At 26.3% G+C, this 27,426-nt stretch overlaps 2 protein-coding genes and 1 long non-coding RNA gene across 3 annotated transcripts; 2 read left to right on the plus strand and 1 right to left on the minus strand.

Annotated features, from left to right (window-relative positions):
* The first annotated feature begins 239 nt into the window (after positions 1 to 239).
* LOC135930257 (probable cyclin-dependent serine/threonine-protein kinase DDB_G0292550) lies at positions 240 to 1,355 on the plus strand. The gene has a single exon (XM_065467037.1). It carries the CDS (start codon positions 240 to 242, stop codon positions 1,353 to 1,355), a length of 1,116 nt encoding a protein of 371 aa, XP_065323109.1.
* Positions 1,356 to 7,552: 6,197 nt separating this feature from the next.
* Positions 7,553 to 8,543, plus strand: LOC135929564 (uncharacterized). The gene is made up of 3 exons (XR_010572613.1): positions 7,553 to 7,651; positions 7,691 to 7,783; positions 7,895 to 8,543. It is a non-coding gene; the product is annotated as an uncharacterized LOC135929564 (long non-coding RNA).
* On the minus strand, positions 7,856 to 26,468 carry LOC135929563 (GDP-fucose protein O-fucosyltransferase 2-like). Its single transcript, XM_065466208.1, has 7 exons — positions 26,136 to 26,468; positions 18,122 to 18,236; positions 18,019 to 18,085; positions 15,336 to 15,437; positions 11,983 to 12,166; positions 8,336 to 8,453; positions 7,856 to 8,287 (listed from the first exon to the last, which is right to left on the minus strand). Coding segments are annotated over exons 1-7 (738 nt in total). The 5' UTR covers positions 26,137 to 26,468; the 3' UTR covers positions 7,856 to 8,136.
* Positions 26,469 to 27,426: the final 958 nt, after the last annotated feature.

Consider the following 27,426-nt stretch of genomic DNA (forward strand, 5'->3'; position numbering starts at 1 on the left):
ATTTAAATATCAATAAATTCACGTAATATACGTTTACACCATTATGTTCTGCTTTTGATTTCTGCAACCTTTTCAAAGTCTTTAGTTTAAAAGAGAATGTAAAATATAAATAGTTTAAATAAACGATTTTTTTATATAAACTAATCTTCAAAAATACTCTATGGATACTTATATTCAAAGATACTTCATGGTGGCAGTTCCGCTACATATTCGAGGAAGTCGTAAATAAATAAATAAATATGAAACAGATTCCCAATAATAATGTTAATATAAATATTGAATTTCCAATATACGCAGGCAATGGCGATCTTTTTTTGAGTAGATTTGAAGACATCTTCAAGGACAATCAGATATCGGACATCGAAAAAGCAGGTTCCTTTACAAGAAGATTACCAGATGAGGTATACATCAAGCTTAAATCGATATGTTCACCTACCGACTTCATCAATCCATCGATATTGATTGAAAAATTCAGGTTATTACACCCGAGGAAATCTACAAGTTCCAACTTATTATTATTTAATGCAGCTTTACAAGGTAAAAACGAAAGTTACATCGATTGGGTAAGTAGATTATGCATTTTAAAAAATGAATGTTTGCTAAGTGATAGTAGAGTTATTGAAAAAGTAAAAATTTTGTCAATCAGCAAAAATATTAGGCAGAAAATTACATTAAAAGAAAACATTACATTAGAAGAAGTTCTTACTTTAAGAGATGATTTTGAAGAGTTAGAATTGAAAGAAAATATAATTGCTAAAGTTGAAAATATTTCTTTAAACGAAAAAACAGAAAATGATACAACCGTGAAACATGTAGAAAGGCTAAGAGGCAGGAAAACAGAAGAAAATAAACAATTGGTGAGATATGGAGACCATGATGAACGACAAAATTTACAATCTAATTACGATAACAGACAACGATGGACAGCAAGAGGCCATGACTTTCAAAGAAATATTTATCAAGGAAATAATTATAACCCCAGTTACCAAGGAAATAATTACAACCCTAGATATCAGAATTATAACGCGAATTATTACAACGTCAGAGCAAACTATCCAGGATCGTACAATAATTCTTCGAGATTTGATAATAGAGCTAATTATATTAAAAATGACTATAATAATAATAGATTTAATAATGATTATAATTACAGATATAACAGACATTATAACGATTCAAGATGTATTCAAAGATATAATGATAATCATAATATTGGGAATCGAGGAACTAATCAAGTATGCAATTATAAATATCATAACAACGACAATAATCAATCACGATATACAAATAAAGTAAACACTGTAAATATAGAAGAGATAAAAGAAGATGATAATGACAAACTAGAAAGAAAATAATATAATTTATACAATTTAGACAATTTAGACATAAACAATATGGATACCGATAATAATTACACAGCTAACGATGCTTACAAGGTCACGGTATATTTGAATGACATGCCTATTTTGATGCAGATCGACACCGGGTCAAAGTATAGTATTCTACCGATTCATATCGCGAAAAAGATTGGAGTAAAAATCTTAAATAAATAAGATATTAAATTAACTGGTTATGATGGAAACACAATAAATGTTTTAGGAACTACCAAAGTCAAGGCAAAATTCGAAGACAAAAGTCAAATCTTAACTGCTTATGTAGTCCAGAGTGATAAGATTGCACTGTTAGGAAGGACCTGGATAGCAGTCTTTAGAAATATACTAGATAGATTTGTAAACTTAGTCGAAGAAGATTATGACAATACTATTCAAGAACTGATCAAACAATGCGAGTCAAAACTTAGCAAGAAACCAATATTACGCAATTATGTCAAACTACATCTAAAACTGCTACACCTAAAATCATACCTCCCAGGCGTGTACCTTATTCTAGAATGGAATTGGTTACAAAAGAACTACAGAAGTGGATAAGCGACAAAATAATCGAACCTGTTGAAGAGGTAAGATGGGCCAGTCCTCTCACTCCTGTTGTCAAGAGCGATGGTTCAATTCGGCTATGTGTTGACTTCAAGAATACTATTAATCCTGCGTTAGAGGATTTCAAGTACCCAATTCCACGCATTAATGACCTTATGGCAAAGTTATCGAAAGGCAAGAAATTTACAAAGATCGACTTTAAAAATGCATTTCTTCAAGTTCCAATACACAAAGAATCAAGAGACTTTCTCACTATTTCAACTCATAAAGGCTATTTCAGGTTTACAAGACTTCCGTTTGGATTAAAAACTTCGTCAGCAATATTCCAACAAACCATGGATAATATTTTCGGGAACATGAAAGACGTCGTGTTTTATATTGATGACTTATTGATTACTGGGGAGGATGATGAAGCTCACGTGAACAACATAAAAATGGTATTTGACAAAATATCAAAGTGTGGGCTTACACCAAACTTCACAAAGAGTATATTTTTTAAAAAAAAACTACGGTTTCTAGGTCACGATATAGACGACAATGGAATCCATCCGAACGCAGATAAAATAAAGGCTATTTCTAATATGCCGGAACCTAAGACAAAAGAAGAGTTGGCAACTTTTTTGGGGATGGCGAGTTATTATCGAAAATTTCTGTGCAATTTTGCTGACATCGCCGATCCCTTATACAAAATAGTAAATAAAGACAAGTGGTCATGGGATAATACACATCAAGAAAGCTTTGATTACCTAAAAAAACTCATAAGCACTCCGCCTACGTTAAATTTTTATAACCCGGATCTACCAGTGGGCATTGCAACTGATGCTTCAAAGAAAGGTTTAGGCGCAGTCTTATTTCATATTGAGGGTGATGGCAAAGAAAAACCCATCGCTTTCGCGTCAAGAGCACTATTGAAATCAGAGTTAAATTATACCAATATCGAAAGAGAAGCTTTGTCGGTAATTTACGCGGTTAAAAAATTCCAGGAGTATTTAATAGGCACAAGATTTGTAATAATTACCGACCACAAGCCACTCGTGTATATATTTACGAAGGGACTCAAGGACAATTCTTCCATATCAATGCGACTCCAAAAATGGAACTTGGCTATGGGAGCGCATGACTTTACGATAGTTCACAGACCCGGGAAACGAAATATTGTACCAGACTGTTTGTCCAGATTACCACTAATGAATACAGAAGAGATGGTACAAAAGTTAGATGACGAAATAATTGATGACAATTTTTGGGACACACCAATAAATTTTAAAAGAATAGTTAAAGAAACTAATATTGATCAAGAACTAATGGAAGTAATTAATGATATAAGGAATCATGAGCAGATAAAGAACAAAACGTATAAAAATATGGTATTGGAATTGAGTTTAATCAAAGGTTGCCTTTTTAAAGAGAATAGGATCATAATACCGAAAGGTATGAGAAAAGAGATTTTGCAAGAGTTGCATAATGGGCATCTCGGTGCTGGAAAAACAAAATCATTAGCGAGAGAGTATCTGTGGTGGCCTGGTTTAAATGCAGACATAGATCAGGAGGTAAAGAATTGCGAAGCTTGCAATAAATACGCAGACAATCCTCATAATATTCAAAACCCATGGGAAACAGCAACGAAAGTATTCGAACGCGTACACATAGACTTTGCAGAGTTCAAAGATAATAATTTTATGGTATGTGTTGACGCCTTCAGCAAATTTCCTATTATTAGGAGAATGAGAAACACAACTACGGAATCAACGATTAAAGAATTGATGAAAATAATAAGTTTATTTGGTATACCTAATAGAATAGTCAGTGATAATGGAACTAACTTTACCAGTAAATTATTTAAGAAATTTTGTGAAGATCACGAAATCGAACACTTGCTCACCGCACCTCACCACCAACAGTCCAATGGCCAATGTGAGCGTATGATTAGATCAATGAAAATGAATATGAAAAGGAATATGGAAAATAATAATAAAATAGACGTAGACATAGCTCTAGAAAAGTTTCTTTTTAATTATCGTAATACACCCAACGCAACGACCAACAAAATACCAAGCGAAGTAATGTTCTCCAGAATGATTAGGACAAAATGGGAGTTGATAAAACCGAGAGATGAAAGAGATCATATACTAAATCGCAAGATATCAATAGATAGGGATATAGAAATAGGAGACAGCATATGGTATAAAACTTTTAAAGATAATAATTGGGAAAAAGGTACAATAATGCGCAAAAACGGAAATTTGTTGTATGATATAGATACTGGGAACAAAATTATAAAAAGACACTTGGACCAAATAAAAAGAAGATCAACTAATGTAGAACTTTCTTCTAATGGTGCAACAGTTTTTAAAGCGAATGTTAATAATAATGCATCACCTTATACATTGAATTTTAGAAGGGGAGGTGATGAACCAAGAAACCAAAACGTACAAGTAAATGATCAGAATCGCAACGTTCAAAGACCAGTTAGAAATAGTGTGTTGCCTAGAAAATTTTATAATGAATTAAATTTGATAATAAAATTTTTTTTTTCTTTTCCTTATATTAAAACAAAATTAGTTTTTTTGTGTGTGGAACTAAATAGATAAAACGTACAAAAGATCAACGAAGGGGTTAACGAGCAAGAATGACATACAACTAAATTATAGACAGAGGGCAAATAAAAAAAAAAAGTGTGAAATGTTAAATAATATTAACTTTAAAAAATTATTTTTTTTTTATCCTTAAGTCATTTATGGCGTAACTTAAATATTTCAAATGTAATAAAAATTGTTTCTTTCTTTTTGTTAAAAACAACTTTTTTTATTTTAAATCAATTTGTTTATAAACTAATATTAAATTTTATATTTTATAAATCAATTTACTTAACAAACTAATGTTCAATTTTTTATTTTAACTTTTTAAAAAAAAGATCAATTTATGATAAATTACATTGTCAATATATATAGCAAACTATTTTTGAATATGTGATCATTATATTTTTTTAATTTAAATATCAATAAATTCACGTAATATACGTTTACACCATTATGTTCTGCTTTTGATTTCTGCAACCTTTTCAAAGTCTTTAGTTTAAAAGAGAATGTAAAATATAAATAGTTTAAATAAACGATTTTTTTATATAAACTAATCTTCAAAAATACTCTATGGATACTTATATTCAAAGATACTTCATAAATTTATACGTAGAAACTATTTTTCTAAATAGATTAAAAATAATTTCGCCTACATGATGTGTTATTCAGTCAATCAGGTCCACTCTACCTCTTATGTATGATAAAATTGTGAATTTAATTTGATTCAATTGTTTTAAATTTGATATTTACAAAATTGTCTTAGTATAAGCCAAACTCTTGGTTATAAATTTATCAATAGGATTAAATTAGTTTAAGAATATTTAATGAAAAGAATAGAGCTTGATTAATTTTACAGAATGGAATTTACTAAACATAAGAGAATTGAACTAGCAAGCGCTTGGATAAGAGAACTTGAAGGCAGAGTTGTACATTTGCTCAAAATAAAAAGAAGATCTTTTATTTTTTAAAAATTTTGTAGCGATCTTCAAAGATCTTCATGATATTTATTTTTTTACCCCTTTATTAAAAGCCCAGATGTTTTTCAATTTTATTAATATAATATTTCTTTTATGTTTTATACCTCTCCTCCTGCCTTCCATCAAGACTTGAACCGACCGGCATTTTTAGATCCGACGGAAAACGTCCTGATGGAATGTCCTTGATTCCTTGGTCAAGGGGCCAGCTACTAGTCTGGGACTTCACCTGCATTGACCCAAATGCACCATCCAACCACAACGTCGATGCCCTCGCTCTAGCAGAAACTCGTAAAACTATCAAATATAGTTCCATAGACCCCTCTTTCTTATTCATACCTGTCGCCTGCTCTACTCTTACCACCTTCGGTAGCGAAGCTCTAAGTTTTTTTAAAGAATTAGGCAAACGGATTCGGGAAAAAACCGATCAGCCTAAAGAGTCCCTTTTTTTACGACAAAGACTTGCTACCGCCATCATTCGCTCTAACTACCTAAGTTTAATCTCTTCCATTGAATAATCTCCTATGTCTATGCTCTCTCTCTCCCTTCTCTTTCCTAGTTTCCATTCTTTTATCCCTTACCCTTTCGCAAATTATATTTTTATATTTTTTTACCTTTATTAATTTTACAATATAAAAAAATTTATTATTTGCTATAAACTTTTGATAACATATTATATCAGCAACTATTGAAATAAAGAGAGAATTTACCCGTCAAAAAAAAAAATATATATAAATTTTTTTTTTTTGTATTTCCTTCAATTTCCGTGATGATGGTGGATTATCTTCAAAGTAGTATAAAGAACTAGTATCATCGATAAATGATTGTACTGGTATTTATTTTATTTAATCATCAATGTTTATTTCTAAGCTCTCACAATGAATTAAAGTATAATTAAGAGCCAATATAGCCCTTACATAATCAAATTTTTTTATTTAATCGGGAATAGACCTTTATCCTCTCCTCTTTTTGGCCATAAGCGTTTAAGCAAGTGGTTTTGTACCGTGCGCGTAACAGGTAACTGCGGCCTGCCCAAAAAATGGGATGGTCCTCTTAATTATTTTTAAATTTAGGAATGATTTAACGTGTTAAATACGATGAACGTTACCATAAAATGGGTATCGGGAATCTGAAAGGCGTGCATTTCAAGCTTCTATTGGAAATATTCAAATTATTATATTTAAATTTACAGGATTAACCAAATTCACATCCTTGTGGACTTGAAAATATAAACAAAATTGTCTAGTCTAATTATTATAGTTCTTGATTTCTTTATAATTTATTTACTAAATTTAATAAACGAATTATCATTTTTCTCTATCTACGTTGGCCTTTTCAATGACATGAGCATAAGTTAAAATTTATTGCTATGATAATTCATGGTAGTCCCAATTCGTGATTTGTAATTGAATTTACTCTTTGCAACTAATTACATTTTCTCCTAATTTTTTAAAAGCTCGTTTACACTCTAATATAGAAAATATTTCCTACCATTTTTTTCTGAATCGCAAATTTCTATTAAAGTACAATTTTTAATATTTATCTTACTTTACATATAATTGGGATTCCAATATAATTAAAAATCATTTTTTTTACTATCTAGACTTTTCTTGCTTCCAACACACCAAATTTTCTAAAAAATTATTAAAATCAGTATTGATGTCATTGAATGAATTTAAAATATTTTTTTGAATAATCCCTACATAGAAGTTTCTTGCTATCCTCGCTATTCGGTTGTTGTATGGTAGCATACCCGTTATAATCATGATTTACTTATTATTAATTAATAAATTTTAAAATAAATTATTTATAGATTTTCGTATATTTATTTTTAGTTGCCAATAATAAAGCTTAGAAACTTTAGATTTGTATTATTAATAATATTACAATTTTCCATGTTTTATAATAACATTCTATTATTATATTAGTATAATTAATATATTATAATATCATATGTAAAATTTTTTTTAAATAATTAACACAAATAATAAATTTCGATTTCATCTTCTCTCCATTTCAAAAAAATATGGAATAGAAAAATATTCATTCACTCCCATTAACAATGGACGATTTTGTGAAAAATCGCATTTTGAGAAAACACGCCTTAGCAGTAGTTGAAATATTGTTATCAAGATGTGTAAATTATGTGGAATTAACTGAATATGTAATTAAACTATTTTTTAATCCTTAAAATTTTTTTTAGGCTGAATATATAGAAAAACAAGATTTTATAGATCTAATTGTTGAAAGATCACTAAATAATTTATGTGGAAATCCAATGTGTGGCAATCCAAAAGTAAAAAATTAATATTATGCTATGTGTTTTACATATTATGATATACAAATATAAACTTTAAAATAATTAATAGAATTTTTCAAAATTTATTGCTACATTTCTCTATTTTAGGTATATAAATTTAAATCAAAATACAGCATTGATATGCCTAAACAAAAAATATATGATAATTCAGAAATTAGCAAATTTTGTAGACTAGATTGCCTTCAAAAAGCTTATTCATTTTGTGAAATATCCATACCCGACACACCTCTCTGGACTCGATCAAAATGTTTAGAATATCTGGAAGATTTAAATAGTGCTAAGCAAATTTAATAGACATTTGTGTATCAAATTTTGAATTGAGAGTATTTTTATTCTATGTATTTCCACTTAGATATATCATGACAATCTGTTATTCCATCACAAAATACATTATAAGTTGTGTTTGACTCAAATCCCATGATCTCTCTCTCCTCTTGAATTCGAAATGTAAAAGTAGAGTCTTTTGTTCCTATGAAATACCTGAAATATAAACTAATTAGATTTACTTATATAAAATAAATTTCAAACCTAGATAAACTGCATATAATCTGATCCACAATTGCCAATTCTCCAGGTGTCATATTATTTCTGAATATTAAAATTCTTTTATTGTGATTATTCATAATTTTAGTTATATCTTCAATTTCTAAATAAATGTTAATAAATTTTATATGTTACTTATAAAATGAAATGTTTTACATTATTATATATGCAAACTAATGATGTTATCATAGCCTTCCAGAAACAAAATATTTTATATGTAAATTTGGAATCAAATAATTTTCATTAATACCAAAATAATTTTATATTCATGCAGATATTTTATTTAGTATAAAACACAAAAAAAATCAGAAATTTTAATTCATAATCATATGTAAGATATGCTAAATAAATTTTAAAAAAATATTTATTTGGGCCTAAAGTTATCAAATTCTTATAAAGGTATTATTTGTAATCATATTTATGCCTATAAAAAAAGCCATGCATGAGATGTAGTAGAGTACTATTATTTCTAGGGATGTACCGATATTTTATATCGGATTGGATCGGGCCGATATTTCGCCCATTTTAAAATATCGGTTATCGGCAAATATTATAAAATTTTCCGATCCGATATAAAATGGCGCTTTTAACAAAATTTAAAAAAAGTTATATCTAAAAATCCATTTATTTTTATAAATAAAATCGGAATATATTTTTATGCTTAATTATTTTAATAGTAATAATTAGTTAATAAACATTCTGCAATATAGTTATTTTTTTTCGCATTCTGTTTAAAAAAGTGTTCATTAATCTCTTTAGAATCTGTTTTTAGTGATACTAGTGATATTAACAGTCCCCATCACCGCAGACCGATCTCTGATAAATTGGAAATTTTGGTATTTCTAAAAAGAAATCTTCGATAAATTAATTTTATATATTAATTTCAAATTTCAATATATTTGTTTATTACTAATTATGTAAATAGATTAATGTTATTACTTATTATATAAATAATTGCAATTGAATTGAATAGAAACTATAACTGATCATTATAATATATTTAAATGACATATGTTATGGTATAGTAAAATTATAGATGTTGTACTAACAAAAAGAATATTAAAAATTAAAACCGGTATCTTTACAGAATACAAAATTAGATATGATATCGGATCGGTTATCGGCCGATATCAATTAAATATCTGAAATATCGGATCGGATCGGCCTCCCCCTAATTATTTCATTTACTTTGATTTCCTAATTATTTTACAATTTATGTTTGCTTAAATTGAGGGTCTAACAAAAATCTTTTATTTGCCCAAAATATCCTTAAAATTTTTTTGAAGATCAAAAAATTTGGGATTTCAAACATAAAAGATTTTTTATGCATAAAAATCACAAACTATATACTAGTATTTTTACAAAAGAAAATTGGAATAGATAAAATTTGATAAATATCCTGTTATTCTCAAATCTTCTTTTGGCTTTAATTTCAAAACCTTTAAGCTTTATAGAATTGTGTTCTAAATTTTCCATTAAAAGTTTTGTAAATTTTGTATCTGATAGATTCACAACCATCTAAGCTTCCATTTCTTGTAAAGGATTCACACCATGAATTTGTGTACCTATATTTTTCTCCAATCTTGTTCTCTATGATGATAGAATATATTTCAATCTTTAATGTTCTTTCAACCTAAACCTGTATAGTTGGCACAGACATGGCTAATACAGACTTCAGGTTGCTTAATTTTTTTCCTTCCCAAAATGCAAAAATATAGATGTTTTCATTTCTTTCAATGATGTTATAAGATTTTTTGTTTTGTGTGGCATATTTTGATCTATGCTATTTTTTTAATTTGTAGTAGATTGAAAATCATCTTAGTATTCTTAATATAATAGAAGAAAGTGTAGTTTATATTATATCATCACAAAACACAATTACATATCAAGTTTGCATGAATTATTTTTGTCTAGATCAAGATATAGTACACATGGATGATTATGGAAGAAAAATTTGGCAAATGCAAAATTAAGATTCTCTATCGATTCATTTTAAGAGAGATGTAATAGTTAAAAAAATGAACTACATTATTTGATAAAATGAAATATATTCTTGCCATCAGAAAAGATGGGATGAGTGTATTGAGTGAAGGTGTTGATATAATATTCTCAATATTTTAAAGTTTATACCGTTAATAAAGTATAGACTTCCAACATATTTAGAACTCAAAAATCCTCAATATAGTGCTCTATATAATATTTAACACTTTATTTTAAACAATAATTATGAAAGGCTTTATTGTATTTAAGGGCCCATCTTCATTTAAACTTTATTTTTGAACCGTTCTTAATGTTCCTTTATATAGACTAGATGGTGCAAAAATGACAAATAGAAAACGAATACCCCATTATATGAATTCCATGTTACAGAAATCTATTTTCCTGTTATATATTTCGAATTATAAATCAAGTTCTGATTTGCATGCCTTATCTGGTTAAACAAAATTTATAGATAAATGGTCAGGCGACCTTGTAAATTTTAAAAAATTTCAAACAACGAGTGAGCGGTCTTAACTAAAAACCCGCCCATTGCAGACCTCTAGTTTTTATAATGAACAAATTTCCTTTTAGTGTTTTCAAGATGATAAGATGGTCTTTTTAGAAAAGAAGAATTTGATTCTTATTACTCTTCAATCTTATAAGGCAAAATTTTCCTCCTAAAAATTAGGATATAAGTATTCTTTTCTATAAATCACAACCTTTTTTTAATTAAAAAATAAGTTTTTTATTAAAAAAATAGATTATTTTATAATATTTTTATTCAATATTATTGATGTACAAAATTATTTAAAGCAAATATATTAATTTAATAATTTTCTAAACCAATTTTATAGATACTCATCTGATTTTTATTGAATAAATGATAAGTTTAGTGTAAAATATCATAATTAGATGCTCGTTTGAGAATTTGTTTAAAAGAATGTTAGGTATGACATTTTTTTAAAGATTTTTTTTTTCTATGATGTTCGAATTGAATAATAAAAAAATTTTTAAAAAAAATTTGTTTACGTATTTTATGCTCTCATAATATGAGTTTCTATTCGAAAACAACAGCAAACGTTTATTTTAAATAAAATTATACTCTAATATACATAACATACTATAGAATAAAATTATTTAATAAGTAACATTTTAACTTCGGGACTTGCTTTATCCCCAAAATGGGTGGTTTAATTATGCGCTATTTAAATTATAATAAGATGCCCTTAAATTATGACCATTTATTATTGCCTTCTAACCTCATAAATAAGTAGATAGGAATTTTTAAATATTCCTGTAAATAAATACCGATATTATATTTTACTCGTTATTAGTTGAATGCGAATATTCTATTTTTCGATCTGAAAGATATTATAAAGGACGTTGTGAGTTTTAATTCAATTTAAAATAAAAAAATTTACAATATTTTAGAACGAATTTTACAATGTTTCCAAAAAAAATTATTCAAATAATTCGCATTTCAAATATTTTATATTATGAAAATATAATAAACAAACATAAATGTCGCCTTCTTTATACTATTTTGCCTTTCGCAATACAAGTAGAAAGTTGATATATTTATCAGCAAATTTCAAAAGGTAGGGATAATGTTTTTTATTATATATTTTATTTTTTTAAAAAAATGGTATAACCTTTTTCAACCGTATCGGTCGCTAAGAATAGTGTTCGAATATTTAACTGTGTCATAATGTCAATTATCTGCGAGGTTGCCTTTTCGATGCTAATAACCTTTGAGGGATCTTTCCCAGTTATAAAATCCATTCTGCGCCAATGAACTCCCATATAATCTCTTCCAATCATTTTTATATTCTTTACCTTAATTTAAAATACGAAAACAAAAGGTTAAATTTAATAATTTTCAAAGAAACGATTTCTAACAGCTAAATTCGATTATTATTTGATACCTATAGTATGACTAATAATTCTCCTTACATCATTCTAATGTTTGTTTGCAAAAAAAGGTTCAAACTTAGCTAATATTTTTTTGGAACCGAACCTGAAATCGTCATTTTTGTCTGAACCGAACTGATATTTGTTTTAGGTTCGGATCCCCTGAGTAAAGTATGTAGAGCATCTGATGAGCCGCCCGAAGCCCGGCCCTAAAGACTTTTTCCGGGAAATTAAATATTAGAATCATTTACGTAATTACCATTTCCCATATTAATAATTTCCGGTGAATATGATAGAAAACGATTACTTACATCATATTCTATCAGGTTAAATAAAATGTCATACTAGGTTTTGCAACTTTAGATGAGCATTGATAATAGTTTATTTATAGGAGTAAAAATATACTTTTTATTTAAGTTGGCAATATGTGAATAAATACAAATCATTTTTAACATTTCTTAATATTTAAACAATTAAACTAAATTCCATTTTTTTAAATCGGGCTGGAACAGTGTATTTGGGTTAGGGCCAAACTCGGACATAAAATTTTTTACGAGCCCGGACCGCAAAAAAATCACTTTGGGCTCAAAAGACATGTCATTGAGGAAATTTTTTTTTTAAAAAAAATCGCGTTCTATTTGGAAAGAAGATTTATATATAAATGCTCTAGAAAAATAATTTAATAATTTTGTCGTGGTCCGAGTTCTAATTCGAATAGAAGCTGAAAATCAAGGTCCGGTCAGATAAAAGTTCCTAAAAAATGTCTGTTCGGACTTTAATTAACACTAATTTACTAAAAATGGATAATTAGCTTGTTTAAATAATCTTTTTGTTGCAGAATGAAATCGAAAACATCTTATTCGAAAAACATGGTTGACTTACAAATAAAAATGTAGATATTAACTCAACTCAAAGAATGTTCAATTAAAGGAAATTTTTTGATTGGATAAAATATATTTATAATTAAACAAGTATCTGAATTAAAGAGTAGGATTATTTATATATATGGGTTAATTAAAGGTTTTGGGCATAGGCGTTTTCCAGGATTTTACTAAGGGGGTGGTGACACTATTAGGTGGGCCTTCTCTATAAATTTTATTGGAGGTATTTTTTTTGGCTATATCAGATTTTTATAAAAATAATTTTAGGTTTTCACTTTTTTTAAAATAAAAATTTTGAATTATAGTCGATATTTTAAAAGTTATTATTGCATTGTGGGAAAGGGGGGGGGGTGGAATTCCCCCTTTGTTTACGCGTCTGGTTTGGATATGCGTCAGAGTTAAGATATATTCTGTTAATATGGTGCCGAAAGTTAACAAAAGAAAAGTAAGAAATTGCGTTTATTATATTATTACATTAATCTAAAAAAACTAAAAACTATTATCAAAAAATAAGATATATATATATCTTTCATATTAAATACAAATTTGATTAAACAAAAATAAAAAGTATCAAAATATATTACAAAAATATTTTAAACAAAAGAAAGGTTACATGCTTAAATAATCGTAAGTTTTCATCAACATATTAAGTAAGGTTATATTTTCAAATAATACTAATTAAAGTTATATAAAATATCAATACAAATTTAAATATAAAAAATCCCATTATTTAACTTATTCAGAAATGGTTTTTGATCAAAATTTTAATAATAACTTGACAAATCTGAAAGATAAAAATGATCATGATAGAAAGATAAGACATAATATTTTCTTAAAAAAATCAAAGAGCTATATTTTTTTCTGCACCTCATTTTAAATTGTAAACGAATTCTATTCTAAGCTGAGATTTCTTGAATTTCGTAGACTGAGTATTATAATATTCTATATCCACTCTTTTTTGCAGAATTTGTGTTTTTTCGATAAATGAATTCTTCAATATTATGTTTTTGTTAAATATTGTATTCCATATTTCATTTTTGGTTATCCCTATTTTGTTTAGCCATTTAAAAATAGTTTTATTTACCCCTCTTTTGTTTTGTTAGTACATAAAAATTAAATAAAGTTTTTTTTAAGGTCTCTCTTTTGTTTTTAGTTAAGTACATTGTAAAATTAAAACATATGGTTTTTGTGTTTTTTTTACAGGGGTTTTTCTTATCGTGAGGTGTGCAGCAAATATAAGTTAAATATAAAGGTTACCCTGCATCCAGAGGTAAAATTAGAGTTCCGAAATGTATAGGGGGTAGGTTTTATCTCCAATTATGTAAGTTAAAACTAACAACTCCTTTTCGCAAAAACGTTATTTTTTTTTTCTTTTTGCGTCAATTTTATTTTAAATTATAATTGCGCGTTTTATTTTCTCTATAAAAGGGACTAATTTTTATATTTTGAGACATACTTATTTTTTGAAAAATATTATTTTTGAAAATATATTTTTTTTTACTTACAATAATTTTGGTTATTATAATTAATTAATTCAAAATACAAGTGTTGTATTTTCTTTTAATAATCTAAAATGACACATACTAGATCACATGGCGAGGTGCCACCTTCTATTTTACCAGTAATTGAAGCCCCGCAACTTCAGTTTTTATATATATCCACAATAAAAATGTTAAAATATATATATTAGGGTTATGCTTTATTTGTATAAGATATACTATTTAAAATACAAGAAACACTTTTTTCAGACGCTATCCTGTACAAGATTTTTAATGGATATAGAACATTACAATACTCAACCTGAGATTTGTATATATTGTCTATAATGGTTAAATCTAGCGTGGTTTTGGGTCCATTTTTAAAAACGATCCGATTAAGATTTTAAAAATAATATTAAAGCATCGATTTGACAAATAGACGTCTAAAATCCAAACCTTTCTGCCATCAATGAGCAAAATCTCTGTGCTTGCATAATATTTTGGCTACTTAATCGGGCCCTTTAACAACACTAGTTAAACTAAATATTTGTAAGTGATTACAATTTTTGGGTGTGATTAACTGATGGTATGCCGAGAAAAATTAAAAAATTTAATTTCTTAAGATACAGGCCCCGAATTTTTTTTCCCCTGAAATCCCATCCCATGACAAAATAAACCTACCTCTCTAGACTAAAGATCAAATATAAATAAAAGAAATTTTTTTTATTTGTTTACTTTTAATGTATCATAATCCATTTCTTGAGAGTATAAATTCTGCTTGATAAAATTATGACTCAAGTCTAATAATTTCGAGGCGAATTGCATGCTCTTTCTAATCTTTTATTTATATATATTACAAATAAAAAAAGTTAGATAATATTTTTCGTGCGTTTTTCTTTTAGGCTATGTCCAAAACCATTTAAAAGAAAATTGGTAAAGTTATACGAAAATTTTTATTTAAAATCGCATTTTAAATTTTTGAAATTTATAAAATTTTCTAAAAATTATGTTTTGGACATGTTTATAAAATGACTTTCAATCAAGTACATGGACCAGAAATTGAGGAAAATAATGAAATACGAACGGACAGGAACGATCTTATTACCTAATCATAAATATAATATTTACAATAAATATTAGTTTTTTTCTCTTTAATTCTAATGCTGTAATGTGTCCAGAAGTATATTGTCCGTTTTCAAAATCTCCAAGTCCTAATTTAAAAAGCCATTTGATTTGTAATATTAATTATATAATATAACTATTAAACATTTATTTTAGATTGTTGTATTTTATAGGGTTATTAAATTATTATAATAGATACATTGAGTAAAAATCATTAAATGTTTTATATTAATATATAAATAGTTAATAGAATTTATTTATTTTTAGTATTCTTTGAAATTATAATTTAATCCAATCGCTATTATTTTTAAGTTTTATCAAGGGTTTTACTGTTGAACTTGAACACAATTTACAATAATATAAATTTATAAATAATTAATTTTTATATGTGTAAAAGTTTTTATATATTAAAAATTAATAGTAATTTTTTAAAATAAAAATATTTTGCAACAACTTTCATATAAAATTGTTTGGCTTGCTATAATTATTGCAAAGATAACATATTAATAACATTTTTTTTTTAAAAATAGCAAGTTAATATTTTTTTAAGAAAGTTGTTAGAAATATATGGAAATGTTTTACAAATAATATTAATATTGTAAATTTATTAAAATAAAACTATTAATTTATAACATGGCTAAACATATTGTGTGTGTATAAATACATTTTACATTATTGTATTAAATGTTTTTAAAAATTTATCTTATAATTTTGAACGAATGTGAACGCGTTATATTTTTGAAAGTAAATGAATGCGAACGCATTAGATTTTTCTCAATGAGAAAATGTTTACAGCACTATTTAATTTGCATAAAACCATATTTATGTTTATACTCATTATTTAAATTTAATGATGTAATCTTGGATTATAAAATAAATCAAATTTTAAAAAATTATTAAGTTTTAAATTGGGAAAATTTGTTACTAAGCTAGAATCTATATTAAGGCCAATATGCAAATACAAATAGTAATCCTTTATAGAATTTCTTAATTAAAACTTTGTAATAAAATAAAACGATATATTAATAAAATTAGAAATTTTTTAAGTAATACATTCCTAAAAGTTAAAAAATATTGAATGGAACCAAATATTTTTTTGGCTGAAACGATAACAGAACAGGAATGAAGAAATGCCATTGTTCTGGAATCCTTCTTTCAATATATTAGTGAAACTTGTAATCATAATTTATTTTATGGTATGTTTAATAATTTATTAGTAATAAATTTAAATTGGTAAAAATAAATAGAAAAAAAATTACAAAGCCTTATTTCCCATGTGTTTTAAAATTTGTAGATGAATTATATTTTTCTACAATTCCTGAATTAATGTCAGGCTAATATTTATGAGGATCCATTATCATATTTATGAAAATTCATTAATATATTGATTGTTGATAGTGCATAGGCATATCCAGAATTTTATTATAAGAGGGGGGGGGCAATTATTAGGCAGGTTTTTCTATTTTAAATTTATTAGAAGTCTTTAGATCCACTTATTTTAGGCCTTTGGCCACGGTTGTTGAAAAGCCAGATTCGTGTCGATCTTTAAAAACGACCGGATTAAGATTTTAGCCAAAATAATATTATGCAAACCTAGAGATTTGGCAACAAATCGTTCTTTAGCAAAATCTCCAGGCTTACTTAATATTATTCTGGCTACAATCTTAATCGGATCCTTTTAAAAAATCGACACAAAACGGGCTTTATAACAACCCTACCTTTGGCTATATTATTTTTAAAAAACGGTATTTTTCTAATAAATTATAGTAATAAAAATTTATTAAATTTTGCTTCCAAATTCTTTGATATATTGTATATATTTTTGGGAGATAGGGGGATGGAGGCGTGTGGGGGGGGGGGAGTTTTATTAGTTTAAAGTGATATTTAAGACCCCCTTCCCCCACCCCCATTACACTTCTTATACTCTTAGCAGATAGGGGGGGGATTTTTATTTATAATATGATCGATGATTAAATATGTTATAAGAACTATAAAACTAAATTTAAAAAAATGCTGAGAATGATTTTATTTTGTATGAATTCTGTTTCCTCTCCCTATTCTTTGGAAATAAAATTCTAGACATGCCAAAGATGTGAGTATCAGCCAACACCAAAGTATTGGTGCATTTTCTGCGAATAAGCAAAGATAGATAGTATTGGATAGGATCAAGGTTTTTTGTACATATCAGCCCTGTGTGATCTTACTTGAAAATGGTATGGATCAGCTTATATCTTATCAGTTATTTAACATTATCACAGCCCAAATTATATATGTATTTATTACATATTAATTAAACCTTCCAAAAGATCTTATCTCCATAATTTTCATGTAAAATATGTTCAGCTTTAGCCAACATTAACACTCTAAAAAAATATATTTGTGTATATTTAATAATTTACCTTTTTTCTTTGTAAGAACTTATGAGATATTTAGCTACAGAGCTAGCAGTTGCTAATATCGAGATACAAGATAAATTCTTGGCATACAATTTTTGACTAGATCTTCCTGTTTCCACTGATAGTAAAAAAATATATTTTTGAAAATTAAATTTGTTAATAATTTTTTTATGTAAATATAAATTGACACGGTTATTATTAAGTTTCAAATAATACCCAAATAAAAATTCTGTAAATCTTTGAAACTCTTTAGAAAAGGGGTATTAATAAGACATTTTTCCTCTTTAATATAATCCAAATTTTGATGTCCCATTTTAGTATAATCATATTGTAAATATAAAATATTGTCAACATGGTTTCCAAAATCTGTTAAAAATTTATAAGAGATATAAAAAAAAATTCATATTTATTTTAAGAAGTTTTAAATAAATTTTTTAGTTTTTTTGTCTAAATTAAGTAAATTTTTGTATAAAGATAAGCAATAGCAATTAATAACTTTTTTAAATATAACAATATCCATTTAAGTTTTATGTAAAAAAATTACCTCTAATAAAATACTCAAGTTCAATTACAGGTGTCTCAGATTTAATTTGAACCATATTAAAAAATGTTTCCCAATTTAATGCCTCATAATTGTATGATTTCCAGTGATACAACTTGTTCCAGGGTGTTAATATAAGAAACCAGGTGTCTTCATATGTATTTAATATTTTAATTAACTGTGCAAGTCTTATAAAAACATCACACCTTAAATTAAATCCCTCATTTAAATTAACATCATACAGTAAAAATTTTATCTTTCCTTTGCTTCAAATTCAATTTAAAATATTAAAATTTTTTTTTATAAAACTTCTTTCTAAATTTTTCTGAATAACATTGTTGCTGTAGAGTAAAATTTGGAAGCAAGATAGATATACAAAATAAAAATTCTAAAATTTGTTGCATGCTTAATTAAATGAATGAATATTAATGAACAAACCATTTATGATTATTATAGCAGACGCCCAATGTGCTAATAAAGAGAGCAGACGCTTTTATAAAAAAATACATTTATAAATTTTTTTAAATAAATGACTTAAACATTAATACTATAATATTTGTAATATAAAATTTGTTAAAGTCAAATTCGCGCAATTATCTTATTTAAAATGATCCTTCCACATTTCGCTCTATTAAAATTAGAAGCATTTTTTAAGGCAGTTACTGGTATAACATTTAGCATGTCAGGAGATTGGCATTTGATCATAATATTAAATAAATTCTCTTTGCTATGTTTATGTTCTTTAAATTTAATATATCATTTTAAAATATATAAAATACATCGGACCCGGATTAATTATCGGTCATCACTTAACACTAATTGTTATTAATTTCTAAAGCATTATTTTCTTATATTAAGATCAATAATTCTTGATACTTTTACTTTGCTCTCTTTAAAATGTTCATTCTTAAAATAAGTGAAGAAACTTATTTAATTCTTTTCATTTAGTTAATCATTCAAATCTAATAGGAGTTATTCTGCATGCTTATCAAATACAAATATTCCCTCCCTCTGCGAGATCTTATCATAACTTGCTATATACTATAAGCCTGCCTTAATTTTGTGAGAGGGGGAGAACACTATCAGGTGTCCCCCCTCCCCGCCCCAATTAAATAAATTCTCTTTGCTATGTTTATGTTCTTTAAATTTAATATATCATTTTAAAATATATAAAATACATCGGACCCGGATTAATTATCGGTCATCACTTAACACTAATTGTTATTAATTTCTAAAGCATTATTTTCTTATATTAAGATAAATAATTCTTGATACTTTTACTTTGCTCTCTTTAAAATGTTCATTCTTAAAATAAGTGAAGTTTGAAACTTATTTAATTCTTTTCATTTAGTTAATCATTCAAATCTAATAGGAGTTATTCTGCATGCTTATCAAATACAAATATTCCCTCCCTCTGCGAGATCTTATCATAACTTGCTATATACTATAAGCCTGCCTTAATTTTGTGAGAGGGGGAGAACACTATCAGGTGCCCCCCCCCCCCGCCCCATAAATTTTAATGCAACTTTTAGATTTACTCATTGTGGGCCTTAGGAATGCTAGATTTTTATAAAATCTTGGGTTATCGCTTATTTTTCCTTATTCGTTATTTTTAAAAGTTATTTACTTTTACTAATTTTTCTTTCAAATTCTTCTTTATGGTGATTGTATATATTTTTTTGGAAGATAAGAGTTGGGGGATGGGGGTGTAAGGGGAATTTTTTTATTAGCCTAAAATAATATTTATGAGAACCAAAATTAGCACCCTCATTCCTTGGCTATGCCAATGTACTGTATACATATTTGAATACAATTTATAAGATGTTCTTAAATATCTTTCTTAAGATATTATTATACTATAGCTTGAATTCAAAAATTTCTTATTTGAAAGAATTCAAGAACTATTAAAATGAATGTCTTTTAGTTATTATAAATACAGTAAACTTGAATTTTTAATGGTTAATGTGTGAGTTATTTATTCTAGCTTTACAAATTGTTTGAGAAAAATTTTACTAATTAAATAATGGATATAAGTATCATAATTTTTACTTAAAGTATATTACTGTGCAAAATTTGATTATTTTATTAGATTTTTAGGTAGCCTTATTAAAAATATAAAAATATTTATAAATATTTTTTTTAAAGATGTTTATTTAGTATTTCCGCATAACAATAATATAGATGATCAATATAATGATAGGTTTTAATTGTAATATAATAATATTTATATAATATATTAAGCTAGAAACGATTGTATGCAAAACTTTCTCATTCATAAATTATCCTTTCAATTTTCTATTCAATTTTCCATTCAAATTATTTATTTTTAATATTTCATATATTCAGCAGAGCCCTTCAAACTAACTCTTTATTCAATCTCGCCCAAATTTTTTTTTAAGCCTAGCCTAACCTGTCATTATCAATGTTTATTTTATGTCTAAGTTTCATTTATTAATTATTTCAATATAAAGACTAAGATATTTTCTTTTAATATTTTAAAAACCCGTGGCATGCAAATTAGTTTGAAGGACTTTTCAAAAAAATAATTGAATTTGCAAGGTTCTGAGGTTTGTTCGAGTCCTGTTTTTAAAAATAATTAAACCTACGCAATATTTTTCAAGAATTATTTGTAAAGTGCAGGATTTTAAATCAGCCATTTCCTATTTACTTAATTTATCAAATATTCATCCTCTAATCGTATTCAATTTTGTATTAATAGTTTTCTCAAAAGAAAGAAAGATGATGTATATTTTGATAATATTCATAACAATTACTATTTGTATTATTAATCTTAAAATAATGTTTACAGCAATTTAAAAAATAAATTAATAGTTAAATTTATATAATTGCTCATAAAGTTAAATATTTTTTTGTATTATAAAAAATATAAATGGATTAAAATTAAACAATAATTTAGTAAAATTTTATATAAAAATATAAATATAAAAGTGAGGTAGGATTATTTTTAAATATTTTGCTATAATTTAAAAAAATGTAAATTACTATCAAAATATATCTAAATTGTGTATCTAAACTAGAGACCTTCACGTGCATTAAATTTTTGATCAAGTTTGGCCCAGGCTAGCAGTAAAACAATTTTTAAGTCTAGGACCAGTCTATTAATATTTAAAAAAAATACAAAGTCTACCCCAAGCCCATAATGAGTTCCAATATTTTTACAATATTTCCCTCCAATAATAAAATATTTAAAATAATTTATGTTATTGTGGCGGACAGTGGCGTATCCAGGATTTTCTTATGGGGTGGGAAAATTTTTTTGGGGGCTTCGTCCCCAAAACCCCTTTATCTGGCCTTCGGCCAGCTTTCCCCAGCCTTCGGCCGGGTCTTATGTTTTAGCTATTCCATTAAATTATTCATAATTTAATAATAATTATATTTATATTTGTAACTATTATTTACTAATTCGTGCTAATGGATATTACAAGCCTATTTTTTTTATTATTTTTAGTTAGGTATATTATATTTAATAAAGTATTTTAAATGTAAAGTTGAAATAAATTTTAATGTCATTTTTTTTATAAAATTTGCTTTAAAGCTACCCTTAACTTAAATTCTCATACAATATTAGTATAATATAATTTTTTTATTGAAAATATTAATAGTAGTGTGTATAAAATATTAATGTTGTTAAACGGCTCGTTTTGAGCCGATTTTTAAAAACGGCTAACTCAATATTTTCGTCAGAAAAATATTAACTAAGCCTCGAAATTTCTATACTATATGTCTAGACCTTTGCTTCTTCTATGAGCAAAATTTTCAGGCTTGCATAATATTTTCCTGGATAAATAATTGAGTTAGCCGTTTTTAAAAATCGGTTCAAAACGAGGCGTTTAACAAAACTATAAAATATTGACTAGAAAATAATTAAAAAAACAAGTTTTTTTAAACTTCTTATCAAATACAGTATTATACAAAGTTTTCTATTAAATACTATAATTATAATGTGATTTTTAATTTTCGTGAGAATGTTGCCAATCCATCAAGAATTTTGTTTGTCGTTGGAACCAAATCTCTGTGGATATTTAACAGAGTTAACCCATTTAGCCGAGATTCGGAAGTAGTACTTCATAAATATGTTTTCAACCTTCTTAAGTTGGAAAGTCCTTACATTCGTACCTGTTATAATAGGCAAACATGGTAGAATATAAAACAACTTCAAAATATTAGGAATTTGAGCCAAGGTTTCTCTACACCGATTGAGCGCATCAATAGCATGCTCAGGTAAAATAGCTAAACGTAGTAAATATTTATACCACAATTCGAATTCACTAATTAAATTTATTTCAGTATCAATATCATAGGAATAAAATTTTGCTAAATATTTAATTTTACCAATAGTGGCATTAGAAAACCAAGATGGATCTTTGGGTATTAAAACTTGAAGATTGCTAAAGACTTGTTTTTTATCTAAAAACCGTACTTTTATTTGCAAAAAGTATCTAAGAATGGGATGAAAGTAGATATTTTATAATATTCTTCAGTTGAGCCAATATTTATTTTACATCTCAATAATTGCCCAGGTGCTAGACGAGGTTTAATTAGTGTTATATCATAAAATTTAGCCTTCGATTCAACGTCTATATAAATATTATGAAAATATTCATTTACATTCATTCTTATTGTATCAACCTGTTCATATATATTTTCCCCCAAATCAATAACCTGAACCAAATCTAAATTTGGTTTTTGTAAATTTCTACAAAGTAGTGAGCTATAGGAAAATAATTTATTGATGCAACTAGCAGCAATGATAAACTCTGATTGATCAATTGAATTCAATAATGATATCGCTTCTGACGACACATTACATTTTTTCATGCTCAGCCTTATTTAACTTTTGTATTTCTATTTCTTCTGTTCTACAAAATCGAAATAAAAATAAAATATTTAAAAAATTATAGATATTTATTAATAATTAATATTAAAAATACTTATTAATTCTAACTTACTAATAATTTTGAATTTAATAAAATAATTATATATAATAATAAACTAAATTACCATTTGATTTCAATCTCTTTGACTTAAAATTTTTCCATTTTATTAATATTTTTGAATAATGTTAATGTACTCACAAGGAAAGGAAATTTTAATAAAATGTATTTATAAAAAATAAGATTTATGTTGGAAAATTGTTATTCAAATATTTGTAAAATTTTGATTGGGGGGGGGGAGGGGTGGAGGGTAAAATTTTTATTAGCTTAAAATGATATTTAAGAAAACAGTTGAATTTGTGATGGGGGGGGAATTTCCCCCTTTCCCTCCATTGGTTACGCGCCTGGTGGCGGATATGACGCTGATTTTAATAAGCCAATCTATTAAGGTGCATTACAACCCTGGCGCTCCATCAAAATCAAAGATGCCAATAGTAGTCAAGGGCCTCCATTTACAGCATCGTTGTTATGCAACTCACCAGTAAATTACCCTATCATTACTTAAACCCTTAACTCCCAATTCTCCCACTATAGATAGGTATGGAGGAGAATCTTTCGCTCTCCTAATTCTTTTAGCAGGCAATGCACCCTATATTTTATAATAAATTTCACGTGTCCATTCATAAAAAATAATAAAATGGATTTTAGAAGGGAATTCTTTAGGATATTTTATTTAATATGGGTTATTTATAACTTATTTCAGTTTTTTATTTATTTATTTTTATATGGTTTATTCTACATTCAAACCTTCAGTCATTTTTAAAAATTTAAATTAACATTTTTATCTTGACTGAGCATTTATTAATTCTTCCTCATATTTAAATATTTTCCTGAATTAAACAATTATATAAAAAACAACGAAAAATTCATCTTTTTAAAAAAACAAATATCATTTTATAAAAATGTTAACTCATAATCACGAGATTTTTCCGTCATTTTTATTAAGTTTTATTATTGTTAATAATTTAGTAGATGTCAATTTTTTCACCTAACTTAAACAAAGAAATTGTTTTTTTTGCCAAATATGCGTTTTTATGAGTTATATTTGAGAATTTTGTCCAATTTTTTAGTATTAGAAAAATATTCGATATTGCCAAAAAATTATGAAATTAATTATCATTTATAAATATTAAAATAAATCCGGTTTAAAATATTGTTAACTAAAAAAAGTAAAAATCTTTATACCGAAAAATCAACAAGATATAATTAAATTATCATAATTAAACATTAGTTTAGTTATGATTAATTCTAAGTATTCCCGATAGCATGTATTTATGTTAAAATAAATATATGAATTACCATTTATCAGCTATTAAAAAATTTGAAACTCTTTTATTTGTGTTTATATTATATAATTAAATCTTGAGCCATTTTTCACTTTAAAATAACATTTTTATTTTGACTGTGAGCATTGATTAATTCTTCTGAATATTTAATTACTCTTCTCACTGAACGATTAAATAAGAAACAACAAATATATATATATTTTTTTAAAAAAGCAGCAATATCATTTGAAATATAATCAGTTAGCTGGGATAGAGAGATAATAAAATACCAAAAGTGTTAATTTTTACAATCGCGTGATTTCTTTCCATCATTGTCTTAGAGTTGTATATTGCTAGTAATTTAATAGCGGCCAATATTTTTACTTAAATATAACCAAGACATTTGTTCTCTTTGCCAATTACGCATTTTTTTAAATATTATATATTATAGTTTTGATCGTTGGGTCCAATTTTTTTTAATATTAAAATAAAAATTAATATTGCCATAAAAGCATTAAATTAGTCATCCTTTATTATTTTAAAAATATACGGTTTGAAATGTTGCTATTTAAAAAAAAGTATTAGTAGAAATCCTTGCCAAAAAAAATCACTATTATAATTATAATTTTTATATCTTAAACATTAAAATCTATGAAGTTTTTAACATATTTTATTGCTTGCCTGATTATTCTAGGTATAATATAAATAATAGATACTGTAAAAAAAATATAAAAATTTAGGCTACGATTATTTCTCAGTATCCCCGTTATTTTACAATGCAGCCACCCTTTCCGTTAAAAGTAAATTCAATATTTTTATAGTTGCGGATTTTTTTATATTCTTCTTCATATTGTATATCCGTTGTTAAGCTGATATTCTAAGGCTTGAACTGATATTTAAACAAAAATTATTCTAATATCGATATTAGGGTTGTTAAACGACTCGATTTGAGCCGATTGTTTAAAAACGGCTGGTTCAATATTTGTATGACAAAAAATATCACGCTAGTCTAAAGATTTTGTTCAAAGATGGCACAGAGGTTTTGACATATATTAGCAAACAAATAAAACATTATATTTGAGTCATAACACTTAAAGGTTCTGATAGTTGCATGGCTACCTAATCTAAGGCTTGGGTTTGTTTAAATTAACATTACAAGCTTTTAAGCGCAGTGTCAAATAATTTAATCAGACGCAGACCTAATGCAACATAAACACTTTATAACTTAAATAAAGTTAAAATCATATAAATATTACTTTGCGTTCCCTCTGGTATTGTGTCACTGCTTCGCTCTTAACATCATTGAAAATCGTGTATTTTATCTTTTATCAATAAACCTTATTAAATGTATTTCTCAATTATTCAGATTGCACTGTTTCCATGGCCTGGGGGAGGGGTGCTGCCATTTGCCTCAAGATATTTTACAGGTTGTAGGTAGTAATAGACTCCTAGTAAAGATTAAAAAGAATGATTGGGTGGTATATTTAGGTGTGGTGTCTCCAATTATTTCGCTGACAGATTCTAATTATTGAAATATTGCTTTTCTTGAATTTATGTGTCTTTAAAACATATTTTTTAATAAATATAAACAATTTTAAAAATCCAAACAAAAATATCTGCCTTAGGCCATGGATGGTTATGCTTTTAGAGCTATAACTTTTATTCATTTTTAAACTTCAAGATTTTGGCTTGAATTTTTATAATTTTTCATTAAATTTTATTATTTTTATCATTTACAAAATAATCAATTTTGAATAAAAAAGCAAAATTATTTTAAAATAATTAGGGATGAGAAAGAGGTATGGGGTGGACACATTATGTAAATTTGTTTGTGTTCTAAGGAAAAAATTATAAATTGGAGAGGAGTATGCATATTAATAAAAGCTATATTAAGACTAAATTCTAGCGAATATAATTTTAAAATAAGACTAAGTTGTTTGGCACACTAGGATTTACATATCCCCTGTCTCCCCTTAACATTTTAATTTTATAGGCGATTACTAGAAGCTTTTTCAAAAATGTAATATAATTTAATGCTTGTATAAAAATATAGAATACGACCCAAATAAGCAAGCCCAATCTTAAATTAATTTTTTTTGAACTTTATATATTAGGGTTTTACATAGGTAAAAACAAATAAAATAAAATTATGATATTCATGAATCCCAGATAAATTTTATTTTATAGTGACTAATTTCGCTTATATTTTATTTTAAAAATGATCATCTTTTAATATAATGATAAGGAAACCAGAATTTAAAGTAGAGATATACTATAGTTAAAATTTTTTTAACTTTAGTTTAGTGATTGTGCAGGTTGGAAAGATTTCTAAAAACAATGGGCAGGGGAATTTAAAATATTTTGGGGCAGAACGATCAAAGCGAACTTATGTTTATTTTTTTAAAAAAAATTTATTTCAATATTGCATATTTTATTTGTATAAGTAAAAATACATTAAAATAAAATGAAATAAATCAAACTAGTGTTGTTAAACGGAGAGATTTGTGTCGATTTTTTAAAAAAGTCTCTAAAGATTTTAGCCAAAAT

This window comes from Gordionus sp. m RMFG-2023, chromosome 5 (assembly GCF_954871325.1).
Source record: "Gordionus sp. m RMFG-2023 chromosome 5, tfGorSpeb1-WG-v2, whole genome shotgun sequence".
Taxonomy (NCBI): Eukaryota; Metazoa; Nematomorpha; class Gordioida; order Chordodea; family Parachordodidae; genus Gordionus; species Gordionus sp. m RMFG-2023.

Excerpts from the sequence above, each read along its gene's own strand:
- LOC135929563 (XM_065466208.1), bottom strand. Across the intron at positions 15,438-18,018 it reads GAGATAAGATCTTTTGGAAG|ATTAGAAAGAGCATGCAATT; the intron begins GTTTAATTAATA and ends TATAAATAAAAG. Across the intron at positions 12,167-15,335 it reads TGGATTATGATACATTAAAA|GTAAAGAATATAAAAATGAT; the intron begins GTAAACAAATAA and ends TTTTAAATTAAG.
- LOC135930257 (XM_065467037.1), top strand. The coding sequence starts at position 240 with ATGAAACAGATTCCCAATAATAATGTTAATATAAATATTGAATTTCCA.